Raw genomic sequence first — 25,234 nt, 5'->3', positions numbered from 1 at the left:
GCCTTTGGGAGATGCTTTGCAGGGGAACCCAAGTGCAGACTTCTCTGGCTTGCACTCCAGCTTTGTTAAAATGCACGAGCCTTTCTTTTCTTTAAGAAGCACCTGAGCGGGCCCTACCTTGTTGCATCCTACCCAGTTTCACTTGGAGGATGCTGACAGGTAGGCCTGTGTGAAGCAGCTAGTATCCGTTTCGGATTCAGATTTGGACGATTTGGGGGACAGTTATTTGATTCAATGATTCGAATGACTGTCCCCAATGGATTCACTCAACTCTGATTCGGAGATTCAGCCATTGCCGAATCTCCAAATCGGACAGGCCCCATCCCCCAGCCCCATCAATGGCTGCCCCACCTGGCCCCAGCTTCTGGCTCTTTAAAAAAAAAAAAAAAAAAAAAAAAGCCCCAGACTTACCGGCTCCTGCCAGGCAGTGGAGTGATCTCCAAGGCATCCCACTGCTCCACGCTGCATGGGGGGGCTCTTCCATGAGCCCCCAGAGGCCCCAAGGCTGCTGCAGCAGCCAGTGAGTGGTGACATTTTTTTTTTAAAGCATCGGGAGCAGGACAACCATGGGAGGGGCTGGGAGAGCAAGCGGGGTCAGGGATGCTCAGGAGGGCTGGGGGAGTAGGCAGGGGATGGAACCTGGTGAGGGTCCCCCCATAGTCCCCTTCCCTCTCCTCCAGCCCCCCCTCCCCTAGCCCTACCCCCTACTTACCAGCACAGAGTCTGGGTCTAGCTCCCTGTGGCAGCAAGTGGGGACCTCCCCAATCTCCGGAGTTCTCCGAATCTTTTCCGAATCGATTCGGACCTTTTTATTGGTTTCCTGACTCGATGCAGATTCAGAGATTTGGCACCTGAATCAGACCGTATCACCTCCGAATCGAATCAGCACCCGAAGCTTAGCACAGCCCTACTGACTGGTGTCCTCTTAGCAACCCATGCCAACACATTCTAGCGTGGTACCAAGAGAAGCAGAATTCAATATTTTTTGCACTGACTTTCAATTTACAAAGTGCACCCATCGTAACCCAGAGCCAGAAAGCCATGAAACGGGCTGTTTACTGCCAGGATTAATGATATAGTACCTTTAAAACTAAAGGATTAGATTGCTGAGCCTTTAACTTTTGAGTTCAATAGCACCTTAATCATTCTGGCGCAGCTTTGAATATCGTGTTTTATTTGCCTCCTGACTTTACCAGAAATCGTGGCTTTCATTCACAGGTTATTTTACAAATTTCACTCTTGCCTGTTCGAAAGCTGGGTTCATGTAAATAATTCTTTACTGAATAGCCTTGCATGTTCCAATCACAGCAAGACAAGAGCAGGAAGGTGCAATGTTCTTGCTTTGATTTTCTCCGTGCAATGCCCTGATACCTCTGGAATCTGTGAGGGCACAGCAGCCTCTACAGGACTGCTAGGCAAATTGCTAGTAATATTCACATAGGCATCCTGCATACACTTTCTGCAACACAGATTTATGTACTACATTTTCAGTGCTAACCTAGTCTATAAATCTGTAACTTAACTATTTTAAGATATTGGACGTTATCCCAACAGGCCAAAAAAAACCTCCTTCAATCTATAATTAAAATATATGTGTAAAAGTAACATGAAAGGCCTGACTTGCATCCAGAAAAGCAAAAACATTTTGTATGAATTTTGACAATGGTCTTTATCCCATCCGGAGTACATATGATAAACTGCATCCTGATTTGGCCACAGGCTTCTGCAGCATCCAGTCAATACAACACCTACGCACAAGTAAATTAAATTATTTCATCATGTCATTGTCCTGTTCTTCACCACTTAAGCCTGATTTAGAAATTCAGTACAAAAAGTAAAGGTGGTGAGCTTTTTCTCTTTATGCTTGATCTCATTATCATTTAGTGAGTAGTGCATAGGAAAATTACATGAAAAAACAAAAGGTGCTAGCCACATTTAAAGTAACAATCACAACAAGCCATAAAGGTGCACTGGACAACTACAGTACTCCACTGAAGTACTACCATCATGTAGCATGTGACACGGAGGGATGCACCTAGAAATCTGTCCATAAATCTGTGGAGCTTCTTTGCAGTGGCTTCTTCAGCTCCACTGCTGAAATAGTCATTGTGTATCTTAGCCACAAGGAAAACAATAGAGGATCCAAGCATCAGTGAATACAACGGTCCCTTTCTTGCGTCTCTCCCATTTGACTAGGCCACAATACTGCCCCTCCATTTTACACGGCTCTGTGTTGCACAGAATGGGTGCACAGATGCCTAAAGCATTGTTCTCTCTCCTTTGTGCATAGTGGAACCACACCACTTCTGAAAGACAGAGAACCTTTGTGGCCTCAGAAGTGACAGCTTTGTACAAAGCTTTCATAGGACTACACACCACTCTGGGAATGAATCTCAACCTGTGGGATTTACAGGCAGCAGTAACTAAGGGACGTCTATATTTTATGGAGATGTACCTTTTTTGAAAAATAAAGGTAACTCCATGTTGCAAATATAAAAAAACACAATCCCAATTGATATCTTAATATGCGTGCTGCTTTCTTAAAATAATTTAAAATATTGTTGACTACAAAATATGCCGGTCTTGACTCTCAGTGTCTAACCTCATACAGCCATTTACATCTTTTAAAAGAGTAATTATAGAACAATGTCAGTCTGACCTAGCAGGGTTTCACATCCACTTGGTACCCATGTAAATGATTGTGCGAGATGTGCTGGAGCTGAAATTCAGGTCCAGTGTTTCAGCACAGAGATCCTACCTCACTCTCGTTAAATACTTTCAGAGTTTCTTCTCCCCGAGAATCAAATCTGGAGAATCCAAGTTGTTCTTTCTTCAGATCTTGATTAATTGACTGCAGGTCCTTTACCACTGACAGGAGTTCAGTAACCTAAAAAAAAACAGGAGAAACAAACAATCAGAAAAGGTAAAGCTCATCCTAATGTGTAAAGAAATGCAGCGAGAGAAACATCTTTCTGTAAAGCTACACAAAGTGTTAAACTTCAGAACTGTCATGTTCATTATTTCCAATAAACCTTAATGCTTTTGTCTCTGCCCAAGGGACTGTATATGTTTGAAACCAGCTCAGTTATATATTAGGAGCTTGTGCTCAAGGAATGCTAATTTGGAGGACTATAGTTTCAACTTCAATCATTAGGTTCAGGTTCCATAAATCACTTATAAGAAAAAAAAAAAAAGTCAAGGCCTGTCATACTAGCAGACTGATTTGGGAAGCAGTATTCAGTGCAAGCAGAAGTTGTATTATTAGGACAGGGCAGCAGCATTCACCAAGAAATATTAAAAAAAATCAGAAGTCTCATTTTCTCTCTCTTATACCCTTTCAATGCATTGTGGATAGCACTGGTACAAAAGCAGCATACCGGAGTGGCGAATCCAATCTAAAACTCTTGAAGTCATTAGCCTCCAAGACTCGCATAGTGTATCAAGTTTTGCTAATGAGTGCACCTAAATTTAGATAGGTGACTATAAATTAAATACAAGCAGGCACAGTGTGAGCCTAACACTAAGAGTCAATCTTGATGCTGCCACGGGCTTCCTGCTTGAGGTAGGGCAAGTCATTTTTTTTTGTTTTCAGTTTACTCATCCTAAAGGTAAATCTCACATTCACCTGAAGTCAGACATGAATGACAGGAAGCCATTGATGGATAGCTGACAAAGGGCTTTGATACCAAAAATGCTCTTTATGATGAAACTGTGGATGCATAACTAGCTAAATGCTAAAGCATGCGATGAGAAGTAAGGAGATATGGATTCTACATCATGACAGTTACTTGATGTGCAACCGTGGGCAAATCTAACTTGCGTTGTCTTAGTTTCTCCTTTTGCAGTACTGGGGTAAATTAATTTAGCTCATGGGATGTCATACAACATATCAAGTTTATTAAAGGCCATTTAGAACCTTTGTCTGAAATACACTATATTAGAGTGTCAAACATACAGCCTGCAGGATGGATCTGGCCTGTGAAGTTGCTCAATCTGGCAGGCCAGGCTTCCAACAGTCCACCAGAAATTGGGGGGGGGGAAGGGTGGCAGTGGCCTGTTGCATGATCTGGTGCCCTTGGGTCCCAGTACACACAGTGATCCATGGCCAGAGAATAAGCAAGGGCTGATACTATCCCAGTCACCCTCTAGCCACCCCACGTGCCATCACCGGTCCCACTGCCACCACAATCGCTGCATGCCCTCTGCCCCATGTCAGTCAGAACTGTCATCGCTTTGTTCCCTGTGCCAAAACCAGTGCTGCTGCTGCCACACCAGGCACATTGCAGTGACAGTAGCTCCAGCTCCAGCATGGGGCATGTCAAATGGTGGGAACCAGGGCTGCCACCGCCACAACCGCATGCACTGGGCCGGACCTGAAGCAACCACTGCTGCCAGAGCCATCTGCAGGCTGGATCCAGCCCAGAAGGAGCCCTGCGGTTCAGATTTGGCCTGGGCCACAAGGCAAATTTGATACCCCTGCACTGTAGCAATGCAAATCACAAAGCTACCAACTTCAGTATGATTAAGGATGGTAAGTCCTTGGTAATGTGTTTTTTAGAAATCTCACAGACACTAACTGTTCTTTGGAATCAATAATTTTGATACTGAAGGAATACATTACTGGGTCTTAAGTTTGGATCCAGATGTTTCAGTATAATAAAACTTTTTCTGCAACTTGGCTGTCCTTCAGGCAAGCCTGAAACTCATATATTGTAACAAAAAAGTCTACAAAACAGGGGATCACAAACTACACACACAAGAATTTTTAAATCCTTTCAGAATATCCCAACTCTATGTAAAAGATCAAAATGTTTGAGAGAGAGAAAAACAAATTGGAAATGTAAGGGAATTAAGTGATTAAAACATTAAATAATAAAAACAGAACAATACCTTTTTTTTCAGTTCTTCAAGAGACAGATGGTCTACCTGCAGGCTTAAAAGACTGTGCTCTCCTAGGCAAATACTCATGTAAGACGTTTGATCTCCACAATAAGATAAGGTTTCCTCTGTCAAAGTAAGCAAGGGCCAGTATTATTTCGGAAACATTACTCCTTTGTAATGCATAAAAATGTTAAATAAGGACTTTTAAAATAAGTATCTACTATTAAGACTGCAAGGAAATGTTTCATCTTCCTTACTAAGCTTTCCTGTTTAATTGAAAGAACTTTCCCCTTCCATTTCTTTGTGCTTGTGACATCCAGACATGCTATATGTTCTGTGGTTATCAGCACGCTTTGTGAATCTAATTCTGAATTATAATTTGCATATTTAGCATTACATTTAGAAATAATTTTCAGGGAGGATAAGTAAGGCATGAATAGTTATTCTGTTTTAGCCAGAATTTCAAGCAAATGAACTCTGTGTCTCAAGGGTAAAAGCCAGGTTAAATAAAGATACTGAATTTTATGTTGCTGTTGGCTCAACCGGCTATATCAACTGAACAGACAACAGCTGCTGCTTCTTTTCCTTTGCAATTACAGTAAATACTTGTTTCACTTGTTTGTATAAGCACCTGTTCATTTCTAACACGGATTACAAACCATACACATCTGAGTTCTATTTAGCCCTCAGACACTGGGCCTGGGGCAGTTGAGTTGCACGGTATTCAAGTGGCTGGGTGCCCCACTAGAGAGAGAATAACCTCTGAGAATTAGACCCAAGACTACTCCAAGCTCTTTTTTAGCTTCATTATTTCTGAAAAATCAGACCCTATGGGTCTTAAGCTCGACACCCTGAAATGGAGACAACCAAAACCTGTGGCCACATTAAAAAAATGTGAGCCTTAAGCTCTCTGTCTCACGTCTATATAATGAACAATAACAATAATGCCCATGCATTTATGCCTATCAGTTCCCTGTGGAAGACAGGTAGACAAGTTTGTGTATATTCAGAATACCATTTTCAAAGAAAACAGCTCATATTCTTCTTTCTTTACAGGTAAGTATCTGCTAACAGTCCCTTCTCAGAGATATATTAGAAACATTAATGCTATATATATTAAAAAGCTGTATCATGCTTGAAGTAAATTACAATGCAATAAAACTGTTGACTCTTTTCTTTTTCTTCTGAAAATGCATGTAGTATTAGGAAGAACCCATCCATTTCTCTAGACATTGACTGCTTATCAAAGTATTGTGAAAGAATTAGATCCCATGTCCAGGAAGTGATCCCATGGTCACAGATTTATTCAAAACCAGGGACCCTTGACTTCTGCAGAAAACAGTAAATTCTGAGAGTATGGAGCTGGAGGCAGCTTGAAATGATCACTGCAGCAGAATTGCCACAGAATTACTAACATTCATTGCTGCAGGGGAAGAGAAAAGCTTTCCTCCTGTATATCCTTGACTGCTTAAAGCCATTCAGTTACAAATCCCCCAAATGATCTTTACTACAAGAAAAAAGACGAGAGATCTTTTCACACACCTTTATCTACTTTCCAAGTTTTCAATGCATTTGCTAGAAACCGAGTGCAATAGAAGCAGTTAAGATAAAGGAAAGGGCCATGTTCCTAAAGATATACAGACCTCCTTTGTTTTTCGTGTCCTTAATTTGATCCTCCAGGACTTTCCGCAGATTCCGATTAGCTAAAATATCTTCCTCCAGTTGTTTTCGCAACAAAAAAATGTTGTTCAATTCTGCTTGCAGACTATTTATACTAAACACAGGGAAAGAATCAGAAATTTTAACAGACACCTTTTAGGTTTCAACTCACACATTCAAAACATTTTGCTGGGTACCTCAGTATCTTTTATACATCAAGGTTTCCATAAAGAGCCCATTCCACAGTAGCAATTGCAGTTTTTCATCACATACTTATATCATCTTGATGCACAGAATAAACAAATACCTACACAGCAAGATGAAAATAAACCTTTATGTATATGCCTCCTTTCTAGACGTTTGGAGGACTGTTACTTCTAAGTCAACTTGAGCATGATAGATATATTCTGCTGGCCAACTTCTGCATAATTCTTTTTCAGGAAAATCAAAATGACTAGCTTATGAAAAGTATGTCAAAAAATAGCACTACTGTGTTATATTGATGGCTTGCTGTGTTTCATCATATTGTGGCCATGAAAATGGTGTCCCCTTGCCACAGAATCATACTATAAAATTTAAGCCATCATTTTTTTTTTAAATTACGTTTCTGTTCCTTAGGGCTAAAAGATAACTCTGAAGACACAAACTAAATGTAAACTGATAGTGCTTTCTTTCTCAGTCTACAGACAGATTGAAAAAAATCGCTTCAAGTCTAAATTGTCCCATTTATCTTAATGGGGTGTTAATTCCAAAACCTAAAAAATGGCAGTTTAAGTATCAACATTAACTAATTTGTTGAGCATTTCAGCTGAAACATCAGCCTAACATGCTTCTTCTAGAATCCCAGATTGCCTCCTAAGTGCCAATATAGCCAGCTGTCCCCTACCTCACTGACAGAAACCTGCAGTTTCTCCCCTACCCCTCAGCAACTTTTACAGAGCAGTTATCAACAGTCAATCAGAAGGCCTCAAGCACACTGAAAACAGAATAGCATAGAAGAAATAAAATTTAATATTAAAGACAAAAAAGGTGTTGTGGCACTGATTTACTTATCTATTTTCATATTTAATTCATTCCAAACCAATACAAATGAAGCTGCTGCACAATTTCCAACCTACTCCACAATTGTGCCTGAGAATCCCAGAATTTTTTTTCAAGAGTTCAGGTCCAGTTTATTGGAGATTATATCAGAGCACGTGTCAAATAAATAAAACTGTTCTTTCAGCTAAAGTTATGCTATTAAGGATATGTGAATAAAAAGATTCCCATTCCATCTTGTGAAAGAATAATAAGGGGACTGCTGTTAGGATTTCTTTTACAACTACTGCTTTAACCAACTGTCCCTTGCTCAAGAATATCTTCAAAAGAGAAAGGTCTTGATACTATTTAAAACTCAGAAAAAAAGAACATGCTTCTAAAAGCTAAGTAAGCACACCTCCTCCTCATAACAACTTAATGAATTGACTAGAAAAAACATTGATTCCCTGCTGTGGAGAGACAAGGGATGTCTTGGTACTGGCCCCGAACAAGAAAATGTAATTGTTCAAATGGTTTGGAATAAATAATACCTTAAAAAAAGAGAGATACCAACAGAACTCAGGATATTTTCTTTATCAAAAAGTTTGATAATGGTGGTCATTAGATGACTAAGTTATCTGCAGGACTTGTTTATCAGCCCACTGGCTCTACCACCACCTCATTCTGTGATCTGTAAGTCATTTGGTCTCTGAGCTACCATATCCTAATCTAGAAAGAGAGCAGAATCAGAGCCATAATCTGCTATCTCAAGTCAACAGGAAAACTATTGGCTTGAATGGTGCAGGATTGGGACCCATGATGTTTCTTTTTTGTATGACACTTTGAGATGTATGAATTTAAGATACCCCAGAGCTGAATAATAGTTGTTGTTCTTGTTACTGCAAGATACTGGCATGAAATCCTGATATTGCAGTGTGGCAGAGCACTGTTGGGGTGCTCACCACTTGGAGGGCTGGTGCAGGCTGCAGAGGAGAAGCCTGGCAAGGGTAGCAGCAGAGAAACACCCCCCTTGGAAGGATCCTAAGGGGGGAGGTGTGTGGCAGCACACCTGTGGGTGCTTGCCACTTTAAGGGCCTTAGCAGGCTGTGAAGCAGCCTGCAGGTGACGGCAGAGCCAATTAGATGGTCACATGACAGCCACCAGGCCACCTGATTGGAGCTGGGCTGTAGAGCCTCAGCATAAGAGCAGGCCCTGAGGGGGCAGACCTAGCAGTTGCTGTTGGGATACTGCTAAAATAACATTGCTAGGTTGAGATCTGTTGCTCCCAGGACTATCTGGAGGTCTAGGGTAGGACCTATGGAGGTGGGGCCAGAGCCTAAAGAGGCTGAAAGTCCCTTTGACTTGAGGGGGGGGGGGGACACACAGGACATCACTGTCTAAGAGAAGAGCTGGATAGGAGGCGTCTGATAAGGGGTCTAAGCAAGATGGGGACAACAAGAGGAAGCCTTGAAACAGGCTGCAACAGAGGGCCCAGAAAAGTGAGAACAGCTCACCAGGAAAACCAGGAAGGTCCAGAGGGGTGAAGAAAGACCAAGGCCTAAATCAAAAGGTGGCCTAGTGACAGGCTGAGAGTGAAGTCCAGGTATGTCTACAGATGCCTGAGTGGGCAGTAGGCTGAGGGTGGGGTCCAGGCACATCTACAGACACCTGAGGCCCATGTGTTGTAAGGCTGCGTAGCCCCAGTGAGGGGTGGAATAGCAACTCTAGCGAGAGGTAGAGTGGAGGGCCTAGAAGCCTGCATATAGCCCAAAGTACATGTGGGAGTAGAGGCCCCAGAGAGGGGGCTCACTGCCAAGGTAAGTCTCTGGATGCCTGAGGCCGAGTATGGCCCAGCAACAGGGCCAGGGGAATTAGGAGTGATTTGGATGCCTTCTGCAAGGCATGGGACATGGTAAAGGGAAGGCTGGAGCTGTGTATAATACCCTAGGTATTGAGGCATTAAATGGGCAACAAAAAGCCCTTCTGAGCTCCTAAATGAATACTTCATGTGGGTAGTTCAGAAGGCTAATAGGAGCTGGGCATCTATGTGCAAACTGTATAGAAGCTCCAGGAAGGTTAGATCAGCCTATAAATGGCTGACCCAATCTAAGTTAACCTTACCTTGGAGGTAGTTCAACTTAGACTGGGTTGGCCATTTTTTTTTAAACCAATCTAAATTACCTGAACCTCTGTTCAGTTCCCAGCATATCCCCAGGGTTGGGAAAGCTGAACCACTGGCTGTAGTCCCAGAGCTGACCTTTCCCACCCACCCCCTGGCACCAGGCTATTTTTAGCCCCCCAGCACCTCACCCCTTTCCCTAAGCTGCTCCCGCTGCCAGTTTGATCAGCATTTGCCAATGCTGGAAGCCAAGGAAGTAAGTCCTGCTGGGAGGAATGGTTTGCTGTGGGGAGGAGAGGTGGGGAAGTCAGAGGACTTAAAATAGCCCCAAGTCCTGCCCCCCACCCCCATGGACCCCACAAGCTCCTCTGATCCTGCCAAACCCTCCCAGGCTCCAGCAACCTCCTGAAGTCCCTGTCTGCTCCCTTGACGCCCCTGTAAACACTACCTACCCCCACAATCCCTCCCACAGACCCCGCCTGCCCCCCAATACCTCAAAATCCTCCCATAGACCCCACCTACCCCCAATCCCTCCTGTGGACCCCACTTGCACTGCTTATCCTTCCTGCAGACCCTGCCTATGCCCCAGATGTTTCTGTTTTTTATAAACTTCTGGATTCCCCACTGAGCCTGCTTGCCTTCCCCCCCCCCCACAGATCCTCCAACCTCCCCCACTAGCCCCCATCCCAACTTACCTTAGATCAAGTGCCTATTTTTAACTCAACCTAACCTTGCCCTAACCTCCCTGAATGTCTGTATGCAGCCACAGTTACAATTCCCTTTCATTTCAAATGCTTGGAGGAAAACAAAGCGTTCACACAGTCCTGAAAAATTATCAGATTGGGTTATTTTTAAAATATGCTCGCTTATTTTTAAAGGAGATAAATCTGGGCCAGTTTAGGCTGAAGCACCACTCTACTAATTCACACTTGAATTGTGCCATCTTACACAGGTTTTGAATTTTAGTGATTTTGACCTTTTGCCTTTTTAAGGCAAGAAGATACAATATTTACCTGTCTGAATCTTTCAGGGCCTTCACTAGTGTAGAATAAATATGCTGCTCTTTTCTTAAAGCAAGAATAAGCTCTTCATATTCAGATTCCTTTTTCACCTGAGTTAAAAAAAATTAAAAAAAAACGGGTTTTTTGGGTCCATATAAGTTTCAGATTCTAGGTACACAGCTGTATTTGTAAACATGTGTTCCACAGAGATAATTACAACAGTCTCTCCCTTTAAGAAAAAGTGAAAGAATAATTAGTGATTACAAGTGCAGGAGCTGCAGAGTGAGACTGCCCATCACAAAATACAGTTGAGTATGGAAGCCATTCATGCTATTTAAAAGCAGCTATTATTAAAGGAGGCTAATAGTGCTCTGTTATTTACCTGCCATAAAAGAGTCACATCTCTAAGCAGTGGTTCATCATTTTTACCACAGTAAAAAAAGTAAGCTCTTTTCCCAGCGTCCTTGCTTCCAAAAGTTTACAAATTAACAGCCCAAGGAATGATCTGGTAGACAGGTATTTGAGGGGTTTTACACTCCAAGTAAAGACTTCCGAACATTGCTCCAAAAGCACTCTCTGTATTTTGGATAAAATTAACTTTCTATTTGCAGGGGTTCCAGCAACAAACTGTACTAATACCACAGGAAAGGGATGGTATAAGGCTGACAAATAACTGATGAACGTGTCAGACATATGCATTCATTGAGTCAAATTTCACAATAATCAGTTTGGTCAAGATGAGTCAGCTGGGGAAAGAAAAGTATTTATCTGCAATCCTTGCTCTCCAAAGGTATATTGTTACAATACATGTGCATGCTGGGTCTATGTCCCCAGTACATGACTGTCAGAAGTTTCTACAATTTTTAATCTCTAAGACAGAGGCTCAGCTAACCCCCTTCTGCAGGTGGCAGCGTTACTCAGATTTAAGTCAACATTTGCCTGAAGTGGTCACATAAAAGTATTTGAGTGATTAGCATGCGCAAACCAGAATATAACAGGAGTGGTTATAGGATACCTCTTGGCAAATTCTGATTTATTATTGGCAAGCACTGTATTTTCCATGCCTGTTTAGGGAGGGTAATAAGTCTTACTGCCTCTTATCATCAGTTTCTTTTTCTGACGCAGAGGTGGAAAAAAATATGTATCCCCAGTTCCTAGGGGAAATTCAGTGTGGATCTAGGATGGCAACATACCTCTAGAGAACACGACTTAAAGGTAATTCTATTTTCTCCATATTAGATCCTCAAGATTGAAAACTAAGTTCTCCAGAGATACTGTATCATTAGTGAACAGATCATTAACAGAGAAGAAACCTACACCCATGAGTTTCAAGCAGCTGTTAGTATTCTAATTGCAATCCCAAAGCAGAGTAACACAACAAAAACTCAGCTACAGTAGAACCTCGTTAATTCACACTAATGATGCGAAGACTCATTGTTAATCTGAAAAATTCAGCAATCTGCAAAGTAAACAATACAAGAAAAAAGACAACTGCAATTTACTTTTAATTATTTATGCTGATACTTCAAATAAGCTGGTAAACTGTACTATACAATATCTTGTAAAAGCAATGAAGTTTTGATCAAATTAGCCCTCATTAGAGGAATCTGCTTATCCATCCCTGCTGACAAGACAGGCAAGGTCACCTCTCTGCTGATAAAAAGTGAGAAGAGCTGGAAAAGAATCACCCCTTTGCATGCATTTGTTCTATGGCCTACGACAATGGTAGCCTTTTCCAGATGCAGGTCTTTGGGCACTACTGAAAAATTATTTTATGAGAGAATGACAAAATATTCAGATAAGGTAGCTCTTCTTAAAGAGGCATCCTATAGTTAATAAGGTAAGTAAATAGGTGTAGCAAAGGTGGCGTCTCAAACAAAACAGAGGATTCTAAACTAAAAAAAGGGTGAACCTCCACTTACAATTAGGGGTGCATCGATAGAGATTTTTTGGACTGATACCAACAGCCAATTTTTAAGGAGCCATATCAGCCGATACCAATATGCACCCAGGCAGATTTGAGAGCAACGCCTGGCTGGTAAGTCTGTTGTGGGGAAAGAGGAAAGGGGGAGGAAAGGGGTGTGGGGGGAACAGATCGAGGTCCCTATGGTGAAGGAGGGACTGCGTAGCTGGGGTGGAGCGCAGGAAGAAGCTGCAAGTGGCTCGTCAGGGGAGGGGGGCAGAGGGTATTGGTGGCTCCTGCTGCTTTATGCACCCCAGGAGTGCACAGTGGGGGGGTGCCCCCAGATCTCCATGTGTGTGAGGTCAGGCTGCTGCTGCAGGCCGCAGTGATGCTGGGCTCCTCTCGGCTGGAGCCTGGGCCGGGTTGCACTCAGGGTGTGTGGCGGCGGTGCTGGGAGGGAGGTTATGGGAGGCGGCTACAGCCATACCAAAATTCTCCGTAGCCCCCACTCCCAGCCTAGAGTACAGCCCAGCCCAGTGCCCTGCTGGGAAGAGCCCACTGCTGCCCCGGCCCCCTTCTCCAACCCACAGCAGCAACCTGCCCACCCCCACCATGCCCTCCCAGGGTGCATACAGGGACAGGAACCACCCTCCCTCCATGCCCCCCAAATGAGTTACTCGCAGCCCCGTCCTGTGCCCCAGGCATCCCAGCTGGGCAGCGTCTACCCCTGCCCCAACCCCACTCCCTTCCTCAAGACTGGGGCCTCAATCTGCCCCTAACCATGCCCCTTCTCTCACAACACACTTACCAGCCTGGCTGCTCTCCACACTGCTGGGCTGCACTCCTGGTTGCCTGCGTGCTGCACTGTGGCTGCACACATACACAGGGTACTTATCAGCGACATTATCAGCCACATCAGCCAGAAAAAGCCAACTGGTGATGTCAATTTTCCTTATATCGGTGCCAATCCGATATGGGACAGATGTATCAGTGTACCTCTACTTACAATATATTATTTAAAAATCTATAACAAAACATCATGTAAATCATGTAGGCCAATTTAATTTGGATAACAGTTCTGCATGGATAATAAACACAGGGTATGTACAGACATTCACTGCACCTGATCTACAGTCCCACCGCTTGGTTTACTTACTGTCCTGGGGTGGGGAGGTTCGGGGGACTGAAAATAGCCCACTCAGTTTTGGGGGAAGAATAGGAAGAACACAGCCCCAGGGCTAGGGGCGGCTAGGGGCACCTGTACTCCAAACTACTGCAGACATACCGAGCTAACACAGTCCTGACCTAACTTAGTTCTCCTCCTCCAGTGAACTAATTTAGATTGGGCTGACCATTTTTTGCCTGATTTAACCTTCCTGAATAGCTGCACAGTTCGGCACACAGACTGACCGAGGCCTAGTTTGGTCAAAATAAGTGTAATATCTGCAGGTACCCATTGTGATCAGACAATATTCAGACCATCATTTAAAGAAAAACTTAATTGCCAAAACAGTGCAGGAGGTAACCTGAATGAATATTCAGAAACTTTAACCTGCTGTAGGTAAATGTCTAAAAAAAGCATAATCTTGATTACGGTGGATGGCCACAAAATTTTGATAAATGTCTAGATAAATATTTAGGGACTTTTACACATCAGATTCTGTTAACACACGAGGGAAGGTTTTGCTGGATAGTGTATGGAGGGAAGAGACTATTCTTTGCTGAATAATCCTCTCTGATATTGCAACAATTCAAAAGGGAAAAGATTCAGTATCTGTGTTTGGAAGCTTCCTCACTCTATTGGCTGAGGACTTTGCAACCAACAATAAAAACTATTGTGACAACTGAGCTGTACAAATATGTGGGAAGTGCAAAGGAAAGGTTCATTAACTTAGTAGGACTCATCCTTGTTATTGACAGATTTCAAAAGAATAAAGGAATATAAAGCACAAGCCAGAGGGAAACTAAAATCTAGAAGACAGGTAAATTACTAACACAAAGTACTAGTAGAATAAAAAGACTTTTCATAGGTTGTGCAGATTTTTCTTGAAAACATAAAGAAGTACCATAACAGATGAACCAGTCCAAGTCCAAAGAATTCTCAGGTAAGACTCAAATTTCTTAAGGTTAGTCCAGGACCCTTTATTCCCAGAGTGAATATTACATATGACTTATGATTAGGCATTTAAAAAGGGATGAAGTCTCATTCAAGCAGTCCTAATCCCAAAATAATCCTGCGTATCCGTTACCAGGTGCCTACAGGTTTCTTCAGACATTCTTATTGCCAGATAATGGTAACGGGGTGACTTCTCACAGCTGAAAACCACACAACAGCACAGTTTCTCTGACAGAAGTTATATATTCAATCCTTATCTTTTTAGCCACCTCTGAACCTATATGTGCCTAATATGTCTCTGCAATATTAATGCATGTGATACAAAACTCTTTCCAAACTGAAAACTCTCTCTATGCCACTGCCAAATTACCGTCCTCCTGGGGGGAAGACAGTATACAAGGAAAACATGAGACTCCCTGAATGATCTGTGACCATTATAACCCGTAGCTCAACAGAGAGTTGTCACGTGGAAACACGCTTTGGTTCTATGAACACACTCATATTCATCTGGTATCAATATGTTGTGTCAAAATCTGTGTATAACATTGTTGATTTCAGAAATTCCTGCCAAATCTTCCTTTCCTGAATTACTGGAGGGCAAGGACTATTCTGAGCTACTTTTTCTTATACCTAAATATCTTGTGAGCAAAAGTTAGGACAATGGGCAGTTTTATTTGACCCCTAAATTCAACTAGCTAGCTAGAAGTTACTTGAAACTACGCAAAATTGTAAAAAAATGCTTTACTCTCACAGTATTTCTGAAAATCAACAAGGATGAAGAAACAAACAAGAACCATCATCTCTTTTTTGTATATTATTACTGTCACTCCTATATAAGGTGTAGGAGTGAATTATTCTGATCAACTTCCCACAGATTTACGAAAAAAAAGGCAGGGATGTAGCCTACATACACTGTAATGCTGTGGGAGTTAATGAAACATTAAACCTCTTGACATACAGTGTTAGGGAGAATGTGTTAGAGGAAATAACTGCTAGACGTATAGGGCAGTCTTGTAGTGAAAGTTTTATATTCCAATATAAGGAGGCAACCTAATCCATTACGGTCTGAATCTAAAGCCTGAAATTCTATCGCTAAATAGACGAGCTAGAGGACTTGGAAAGTTATTTCCACTTTAAGCTTTCTTAAATGGCAAGTGATGGAAGGAAAGGGGGTATAGTTCTATACTAGGTAAATCAGCAGCATAATTGAATCTGATTTGCTCATGCACGCAAGGCGTTTTCAACAACGTCTGGGTCATTTTGAAAATCTCTGTAGGTTTTAGGCAGAATCAGTGACTGGAGGCTAGAACCTAGACTTTCCTTTAGCCCCAGAATGACGTGGCATCACCGGTGTTTGGTAGCTTCTTCCAAACTTGCACTGAACTAAGAGTTCTGCCATAAATAGTCAGAAGCCCCTACAAGTGAGACTGCTAAATGTCACTGAGCCATGTATCTTAAAAAGAAAGGTAATATTGTAATAGTCCCTACTGGAGACTTTTCTTGGGATCTCTCTCTTCCACGGTTGGAGATGTTATAAAAATGATGGCTTTAAGCATAGTCCCCTGTTGCTGCTCTGCAAAGGAGGAATAGATTACAAATACATATCAGAGGTGCTACTTCACTGGACAAACTTCTTTGAGCAGAGGTTTCTGGAAGCACGTGAATGGTATACTGCAGGGTGTCAAACTCTTGAAGGCTATCGGGCTGTCCACAGGCCGGGTCAGGCTCACAGACCTGTCACCTACAGGATCCAGCATGTCTTGTACTGGCCCTTCACGTCATGTGCATGCCAGACAAGTCTCGCATGCTGCACATGGGGCTGATTCAAGACACACATGAACCACCGTGGGCCTCATTTAGCCTGCAGGCCAGATCTTTGACATCTCTGGTATAATGCGTTGGTTCTGCTCATTTCAGTCATAGGCAGGGTAATGATGAGCAAACAGCTTATTCTAGGTGTGTGGATGGCAAGGACATCAACCTCAAAAAGATGGCAGTTTTCAGAAATGATGTCAGCTCATCTAAACCAGGGACCAAGTTACTCCTCTGGATGCATGTTCCTGCATCAGTTTCAACAAGACTGCAAGATACTGATTGCAATTTAGTAGCTAGCATGCAGGCAAAAAAAGTCAACTGCATCACTTGCAACAGCCTCAGCAGCTGTGCGTATTCTGCATCAGTTTCAACAGCTGAAAAACGTCTGCAGTACTGCAACACATGCATCAGTCTCCATTCTCAGGAAACGTATCAAATGCAATGCTCTGGCTACATCAATATCTTTGGTGCACTGACTATAATTCTGACTGCAACAAATTAAACATCACAATCGTATGCACATAGTATGCTTCAATTCCCTGATCATATGGTATTAACTCCCTAAATATTGGAGTAATTATAATAAAAGGCAAACAATGTACTGATGATACAGGAATTGCAATGTGTTTTGTGTCTGCAGAGACACTGGATTTACCTTGGAGTGTATCAACTAACTGGATTTCTTATTTCAGCATCAAACACTGTATAAGGTTGCTCACCTCCTTGGAAAGGTACATTATTACAGAAAGGTTACACTGTAATAACTAGGACTTCATACAAAATCAATTTAGAGCCATAACAAATGCCACTAAGTTACCAAAGCATGTGCATTGTGTCAGTTAGCCTAAAGGACACAATAGGGCCCAGAATACAACTTAAAGACTGAGTAAGAGTGGGCTGTCTAAACTTTGTTGCTTTTCTTGGTACTAAAGTAAACTGCAAAAGGTCTGAACAACTCAGCTAAAATACATTTGTGTGATAAACACTCCCACTAAAAAGCTTGTTTGGAGAGAGTAATGGAAAAGGGTGTTATTAAGCACAGAAATAACAAGTTTTCTAAATTACAAGGCAGTCCACTGCACTTCTGCATTTACTAGTTGTAAAGCTCACGATGCCTCCTTCTGAGACTACGCAGATATCAGAAGAATCTAGCAGTCGCATGACTAACCCTAATTACCAGTGTTCATGTTTGCTCTCTCTAGCCCACTACTGTAGCTTGAAAATCCAAACTTCAACTAGAAAATGTTTTTTATTTCCTCCCCCCTGGCCAGTGCACCTGTAGAAATGCTTCAGATGTTGTTGCTTTTAAAATTTGTCTTCATATGAAAAAAGATAAAAAGGTAATTGAGACAGAAGATTCAGCACCTCCTGGTTCAGTTTCTTAAACCTGAATGCAGCAGATAAGCTAGAAGAAAAGATTTGGCTTCTTTGCTTTTGGGTGATGAGGTTCCAGCTGCGCATTTGCCGAGGTGGTACAGCACTGGAATGTCACCAAAGAGGCCAAGCCAGCCAATCAGAATGCAGCTTTAGGTAATCAGTGTCCAAAGGCTTATTATTAATATACCACTATGGGATCCTACAGGGCCTGAGGATGGTGGTTGAGCAGAGAGGACAATGAGTTGTGATTAAGTATTGTTCTCAGTCACTGAGTGAACCAGCACAAAAGAATGGATTGTGATTATAAATTAGGGGTGGGTTATTGCTATGCATGGCTCCACTTGCCACTGTTCTCATTTCAGGCTGTACACTTAGAATGGGAGGAAGGTGAAGAGAGGGCGGTTAGTTTTTCATCTTCATTAATTCTATGTGATTTGCCACTCCTGTAGCATCTCACTTTTTCATAATGGTAGGAGCTATGTGAATACGCTGTAGTTGATTTCATTTGATGACTTTCTTTTGGAGCCAGCTGAAGAGGCAAGCCCTCTTTAACTAATCTTTTACAGGTTTTACTTTCTCTGCATGTAAGTTGGGAACATCCTATATCAGTTACATAACCAACAGTGATGTTTCTTTGGCTGTGTGGGTACTAATCATCCAGTCTGTATCAATCCATGCTTATATGCTCCTGTTTCATTTCCTGCTGGGTTTGCCCGGTGCAAATAGCATTGTCATGTGCAAAGTAAATGAATTCAATAAGGCAAATGAATTCACCTCCACATGTGCTATTAATGCATGGGGTTTGCTGGTAGCTGCCCCACAAGCAGGACAACTGCCAGTGACCCCCCAAATGAGTGGGGAAGCAGAGAGCTCACCAGTCCTGGTGCTACTCAGGGAGCTGAGCAACGCCAGGCCCAGGGACAGAGAATTCCCCCTTCCTCTGTGGCCCTCTGCTGGTGTGGCTGACCAGGAGCAAATTTGCTCCCAGGCAGCATCTACATAAGTGCTACTGCAAAGCAACTACTGTGCGGCTAATCTAGTAACTGCATTTACACGTACTAATTTACTGCACAGTAAATGCCACACACATGTAGACAGTGACACTTAACTTTAGTCTACTGCACAGATTAGTCTACTGCACAGAAGAGAGTCTCATACAGATGCACCCACAGTAAGTTACATATCTCAAAAACAAGTACAAAACATGTAGCTTGTGTTGCTTGGTTAGCTGGCTTCTGGTTTATTGCTGGTACCAAAGTACTGCAAATTGTAACTTATGATAACTTCAGTGTTTTGAACTTGGGTTTCTCATGAGGTTTAATTCTTTTTTTTATTTATACTGTCATATGACACCCATGTTATCCACCAATATTCATGCTTCAATACTAATTTCTCCTTTTCTTTTGCCTTTAGTACACATTTCTCTTCAGTGCAACTCCTTTTTTATTTCTACCTCCATCTCTTCTGAAACCAGCTACACAAAAACCTTCTCAGTGTTTCTGTCCCATCCTCTGACTCTACTGTGTATTTTCTCTCCTTCCCTTTTACAGGTATGCCTGGCTCCCTTCTATAACTCCTTTAGAAATACCCATGCTTCTTTCTTCAGTGAAAATTTTCAGCCACAGTAACTATGCAACTATTTGTCTGAACTGTGTTATACAGTATTTTTCCTACTAGTGACTTCTGACTATAAACAGTATGAAACAGAACCTTGTAATTTCACATAATTCATTAGTGTACAATAAAATGTATGTTCATGGCACTACCCATGCCATAACAACATACAGTCTTAGGAAAAAGCAACCAGAGATAGTATATGATGAGATGATTAATAAAGCAATGTTCCCTTTCCTCTTCCTATTTACAAGTGGCAACTGTTATCCAAATCATAGCAATCCTGATTTGAGTTAGTTACTGAGTTAATGACAGATTCCATTTCCCCCAGGCCAGTGAATATAAATGTATAGGTCACAACTTCTGCAAGGAGTGGTCACTAAAGGCGATTAGGGGGTGCTCATGAGGCTTTAAAATACAGTTGTAACGAAAAGCAAAGGAAGTGTTACTTTGTTTACTTCTCCTAAGGTCAACTGGTGTTTTTCAGCCCATCAGAACATGCAAAAACAATATATATAGGCCTACTGCTATCAGTGATATATTTTCCACAACTACATAGACTATAGATACAACCATGATTTTTTTTTCATTTCAAATGAGGAACTACCAATCTGAAAGTTGAGAAACTGCCTTATGTTATCTGGCAAACGATAATAAAACACTTGGATCCCATCTCTTTAAAATCAAAAGGAAAAATTTTCACCAATTCCAATAGAAAGATCAGGTCCAGTGTTTGTATCTCATCTATAACAGCCAAGGTTAAATCAAACTCACCTCCACTTCTTTGACTATCTTGGCGATTGACCGTTCAGACTCAGCGGCACATTTTTCCTTTATCAATCCTTCATTCTTCAACTCAAGTTCTTCTTTCACTTTTAGAAGGTTTTTATAGTTATTTAAAAGATCCTGAAATTCCACCTCCTTTTCTTTAATTGTGCCATCAAGTTTCTAACAAAGCAAAATAAAGAATACAGAAAAAAATTCTGAAAACTTTTTTTAATTGTACTATTGTTAAAAAAAAAAAAAAAAAAAAAAAGAACAATAGATACAAATTTCAGAAGACACATATTTTGGGGTCATATTGTTCATACTCTTTGTTGTCTGGAGAAGTCCAGCATGAGACCAAAATAGAAGCAAAAAATAAAAAACAGTAGTTGCCTGCATCGATTATCCAACTACCTCAATGGTAGTTAAGCACAAGTTCCAGGATCCTGTCCGTTATCCACAGACCAGGTTTGAGATGCACCATAAGCATGCCACTGATTTCCTTCCAGTATACCTTTGCCCCATTTTAAAGGGAATCCTTTCTAAGGATGAGAAGGCATTTCACTGTCTAGCCCCAATCCTTAACCTCTAGTTTCCAGGGAACAAATTCCAGGCTGTGGATGCTTTGGAGCTTTCAAAGCATCTTGTTACAACAGCAGAACTTCTATGCAAGCATTGGATCCTTCTGCTCTATCACCCCCACCAGGTCCTAATAAGAAGTCTTGCTGAATGCCACATCTATGTAACTGTATATCTATTCGGTAAATACAGTATTACAAAAAGTGAAGGATTATCAGAGAAATCAACATTAATTTAAATACAAATGGGATTTTGTAATCGTTCTTCATATAAAAATCAAAAGATGTTTTTTCATTTTGGCTTGAGTCTACCTACCTGAAGCAATAGATCCTTTTGATTGACACTGTCTGTTAGTTGCTTGATAACTAGTTCTTGGCTCTGTAACTTCTGATTGCTTTCACTCAAAAGAATATTGTAATGATGTTCCACTGCTTTTTCTTTCTCAATCATTTCACCATGTAATTTCTCTAGCTGATTTCTAAGGTCCTACAAAAAGTGAAACTGAATATTTAGTAAATCAGCTTTACAAAAAATTTAAGATTGACAACCTATGTCATTAGCTTAACTTCCCATTGCTTTAAATTACTCATATCATTGAATGTTCTAAAGAATAGATTTAAGCTACTGTCTTCTTCTTGACACTTTAAGAATAAAGTTAAAGAAATGAAACTTTTAAATGAGGTGTCAATACTGTCCTCTATAGATCTATGGTATTATTGTTTTAATGCCTTTCATACAGAATGACTGGACTCCAAGGCTGCCGAGGATCTCTCACATACTTGCTTTGTCATTGTCAGTCAGAAGGAACGTTCGTTTCTGAATCAAAGCAATTTACTCCTTCACCAGAAATAGAGGAAAATTGCTTTAGTAGTAATTCAGGTTGTCATCTTTTCCTTCTCCTCTTATACAACAGGAATTCTTGCACTAAAATTTGTATTACTACTTGCCCTTATATTAACAAAAAGAACAGGAGTGTTAAAACCTTTCCCCTCCCCACTAACAGAAACTTTAAACTACCAACCAGGAAAAAAAGGTTAGCCTTGTGATTACAGTACTGGAAGGGGACTCAGGAGACATAGGTTCAACTTGCAGCTCTGTCGAATATTTCTTGCACAATCCTAGGCAAGTTAGTTTATTTCTTCATGCTTTAGTTTCCCCTTAAAAACACTTCTTGTCTATTTTTAAGCTTTAAGGTAGGCCCTCTTTTTATTTTATTAACGTGCAGTGCCAAGTACCACGGAGACGTGATCTGGACTAGAGCTTCTAGACACTACCATAATTCAAATAATAATATTCCTTATTCTGCAAGCTACATTTCTATTTAAGCCAATGCTATTTTCTTTCTTAACCCTTATACTGTTCCTTAATTTAAAGATGTGGCTTTATGTGGGGTAAGACTTTAGACAAGCTGTGCTTCAAGCAATGATATAATAATCCCTTCTTCAATGTCTTCTATTAACTGCTAATAGCTCAGATCCAATCATGAGGCCAAACAACATACACAGGGAGCATTTGCAGAAGTGAGCTCCTACAAAGTACCTCTTATTAACATTTAGATTCTAGTGACAGAACTGAGGAGAGGAGCATAGGGCAAGGAAAAAATTAGTAAGAGTAACTTCATTCGTCATAGGCTTCCTCTCCCCCATCGCACTTCTCTTTCATCACCTTTCATGGGTTGCTGCCACGTAAAAAAAAAAAAATCTATTTATTGTAAAAGACGGTGTAGAACCTCCATTACCGGGAGTTTTAAAATGCAGGTCTAGCATGGGTTACATAGATAGGTGTGTGCCTGGAGCAGGGAGTTGGACTAGATAATCTCGAGGCCCATTCCAGGCCCATTATTCTTTGATGTTAAAGGGGGAAGGGTGGGAGGCTTTTGTTTTCTGCTAGTTTTATAACCTTTATACTTCACAGTAGGGAGAACTAAAATACTTGGGATAAGTATTTTATAGCAGAAACTAAGCAGGGACTTAAGATAACAGAAGAGCTGACTAAAATTGAAGAGATATAAAGTATATACAAGAATGTGTATACAATTATCTTCTCATAAAAGTTGGCTTTGGATAAGTTTTAGGTACATTTGTCTTCCTTCCATTTCTAGAAGTAGCAAAATATGGAGTATGAGTTTCAAATGTTGTGTATATCGCACAATCAGTAGTCACAATTAAAGTTAGTATTTAACAACAGTGAGAAGATAGCATAGATGTCTCTGAAGTGTAGGGAGATATTACTGGTGACACTTTAATTACAGTCCCTTTACTGTTGCATGCTATTTTCTTGATTTTATGACTTTGCATTATGCAGGTTCACATCAAAGCCTTAACGTTATTTTAATTGCTTTGGTGTTTTACTTCTATTTGCTTCATCCAAATTGTCATTTAAACTGCCTTTCTCCATATGTTAAATGTAGTTTTATTACTAGTCAGTTAAGAAATCACTAATAGCTGCTTCAAGGTAAACAATTGCTACGACTGAAATACTGGGCAAACTCATACCCCATTTCTACAAATTAGTTAATGCAGAGAGTCCTGTGGAGAACAATGGGGCAACTTGCATGAGTAGAACTATCTGAATAAGACTTGCAAGGTCAAACCCAAACTTGGTCCCAGCTTAAGATACCATCTGCATCACTTGCATTTGGGGGATTGTGTATGTTTGTACTTTCATTTCATTATTACAGACTGCACCGTCATATGGAAACAGCACATTTCAGAGCTGCTTCAAGAGCCTTTGGTTCCATGTCATGGAGCTCCTAAACTGGGTCACATGTAGACCATGAACTGGAATTCGAAGATTAATTGAAATATGCTTTTCACTATACCTTCCAAGAGTTCCTTGCCTCTTATTTTTACACTAAGGCTTTAACAAATACATTGCTTATTTGACAGCTCAGACTTTAAATAGTTACAATCTGGCTCTTTTGTGTAACCCCAATGGAATCCAGCACTCCATATCTTTGACGAACACAAGTTAGAAAGTTTTATGGAGAGAAGCTGTAAGGATGCCTGGACAGAAAAAGAGATTGTGGTAGTAAAGATAATGGTACTGTTCCCTCCACAATATCAGCACCAGTATAGGTGTAAAAATCAGTCCTTGTGGAAGAAACATAGGGACTCCTTGAGTGACACAGATGTTAGGGCCAAGGAAGGGGGAAGGGGGGGAAGGGGGGGGGGAGGAATTGGACAGAAAAGGTGTAATCATTTCTAAAAACAGAGGAGATGAAAGATTCTGTGGGACAGCCATTTTATAGATACTTTGGAAGCCCTTGCTTTGCCTATGAGAGCCCCAAATTTTTGCCAGACTAAGCCAGGATTGGAACTGAAAATTATCGTCTTTGCATGAGTTAGTTTGCTGTAACACACAAAACTATCCATCACTGTAGCAGATGGCCAATTTGAGTGGTCAATGAGTTCAAGCAAAGAGAAAGCCTATCGGTTTCTATACATTGAGTTGCAAGGACAATATAATACCTATATGCTCTCGTTTATGCACTGACAGCATATTTTCGCAATCCTTTCTGCAACCTCTCAGGGGACTTTTCTATGATTCATGATAGTTGAACTAAGAAAAAATGAACGTGAAACACTATAATGTTAGGTGAAGACTGGAGCAGGTGCCTCCCCCTCCTTGTCCGATAGAAAAACAGATTGGTGAATAATTAAAGCTTGAAGTGCCAAAAACCTCCCTTTCCATATAACAGAGAGAGCAGATGAGGTAAATTCTGGTTAACAAGTTTTTCTTCATTTCCCAACTAACTAATATACCTTAATCATGAATTTAGGCCAGGACAGAAAAGCTCTGTAAGATATTTCATCATCAAAGGCTGAACAAATTCTTGGATTTTAAGTTTTACCGAAGAAATCCTGAGACCATGTTTCTATATGCATATGCAGCATTAGGCACACGTGGCATTTTAAATGTGCTGATCTTTCCTCCTAGTCAGTTCTATAGGAAACAGCTTGTTAAATAAAAGTTGCATCTCATCAGTTAGTAGTTTTAGCAAATTACCAGAACTGATAATGATGCTGATCTAAAAAAATGGCTCCCCCTAAGGAGATAAATCTATAGCTACAGAGGTGCCTGCAACTCTAAAGGGACTATCCGGGGGACAGGAAGGAGTGCGTTTTTTAAATAATCCTGTGAACAGCAGAGGTGCAAAACCAGGACAGAGTAGCCATTTTGACGAGAATAGTTATGCCAATTATTTAGGGAGAAAATTTTTAGTCCTGTATGTTGCCAGTGGTTTCAAAAATAGATCCCATCCAAACAGGCTTGCACCTACATTTAATTTAGCTTCTGCCCTCATTGGTAGAATGGGGTAGACTTGTGCAAAGTGGTGACCTGGCAAGTTCAGAATGGGAAAGCAGGGTGAAGGAACTTTGCTGGGT

The 25,234-nt window shown here is 41.2% G+C and overlaps 1 protein-coding gene across 8 annotated transcripts in view; it reads right to left on the bottom strand.

The window, feature by feature from the left end:
* Positions 1–25,234, bottom strand: part of CDK5RAP2 (CDK5 regulatory subunit associated protein 2) — a 106,421-nt gene that overhangs the window by 53,407 nt on the left and 27,780 nt on the right. For all 8 annotated transcript variants that reach the window (XR_016438524.1, XM_090022386.1, XM_090022380.1 and 5 more), the window contains 6 exons: positions 21,162–21,332; positions 20,277–20,450; positions 10,690–10,787; positions 6,525–6,655; positions 4,891–5,006; positions 2,759–2,887 (listed from right to left, as the gene is read on the bottom strand). Coding sequence is in view for 7 of the 8 variants with exons in the window: in XM_090022386.1 (XP_089878512.1) it covers positions 2,759–2,887; positions 4,891–5,006; positions 6,525–6,655; positions 10,690–10,787; positions 20,277–20,450; positions 21,162–21,332 (819 nt within the window). In the remaining variant the exon portion in view is untranslated. The remainder of the gene's footprint in view (positions 1–2,758; positions 2,888–4,890; positions 5,007–6,524; positions 6,656–10,689; positions 10,788–20,276; positions 20,451–21,161; positions 21,333–25,234) is intronic.

Source organism: Crocodylus siamensis, chromosome 11 (genome assembly GCF_052110815.1).
Source record: "Crocodylus siamensis isolate JL-2025a chromosome 11, ASM5211081v1, whole genome shotgun sequence".
Classification (NCBI taxonomy): Eukaryota; Metazoa; Chordata; order Crocodylia; family Crocodylidae; genus Crocodylus; species Crocodylus siamensis.
Note: the sequence above shows the minus strand (reverse complement) of the source record. Positions and strands in the feature narration are given on the sequence as shown.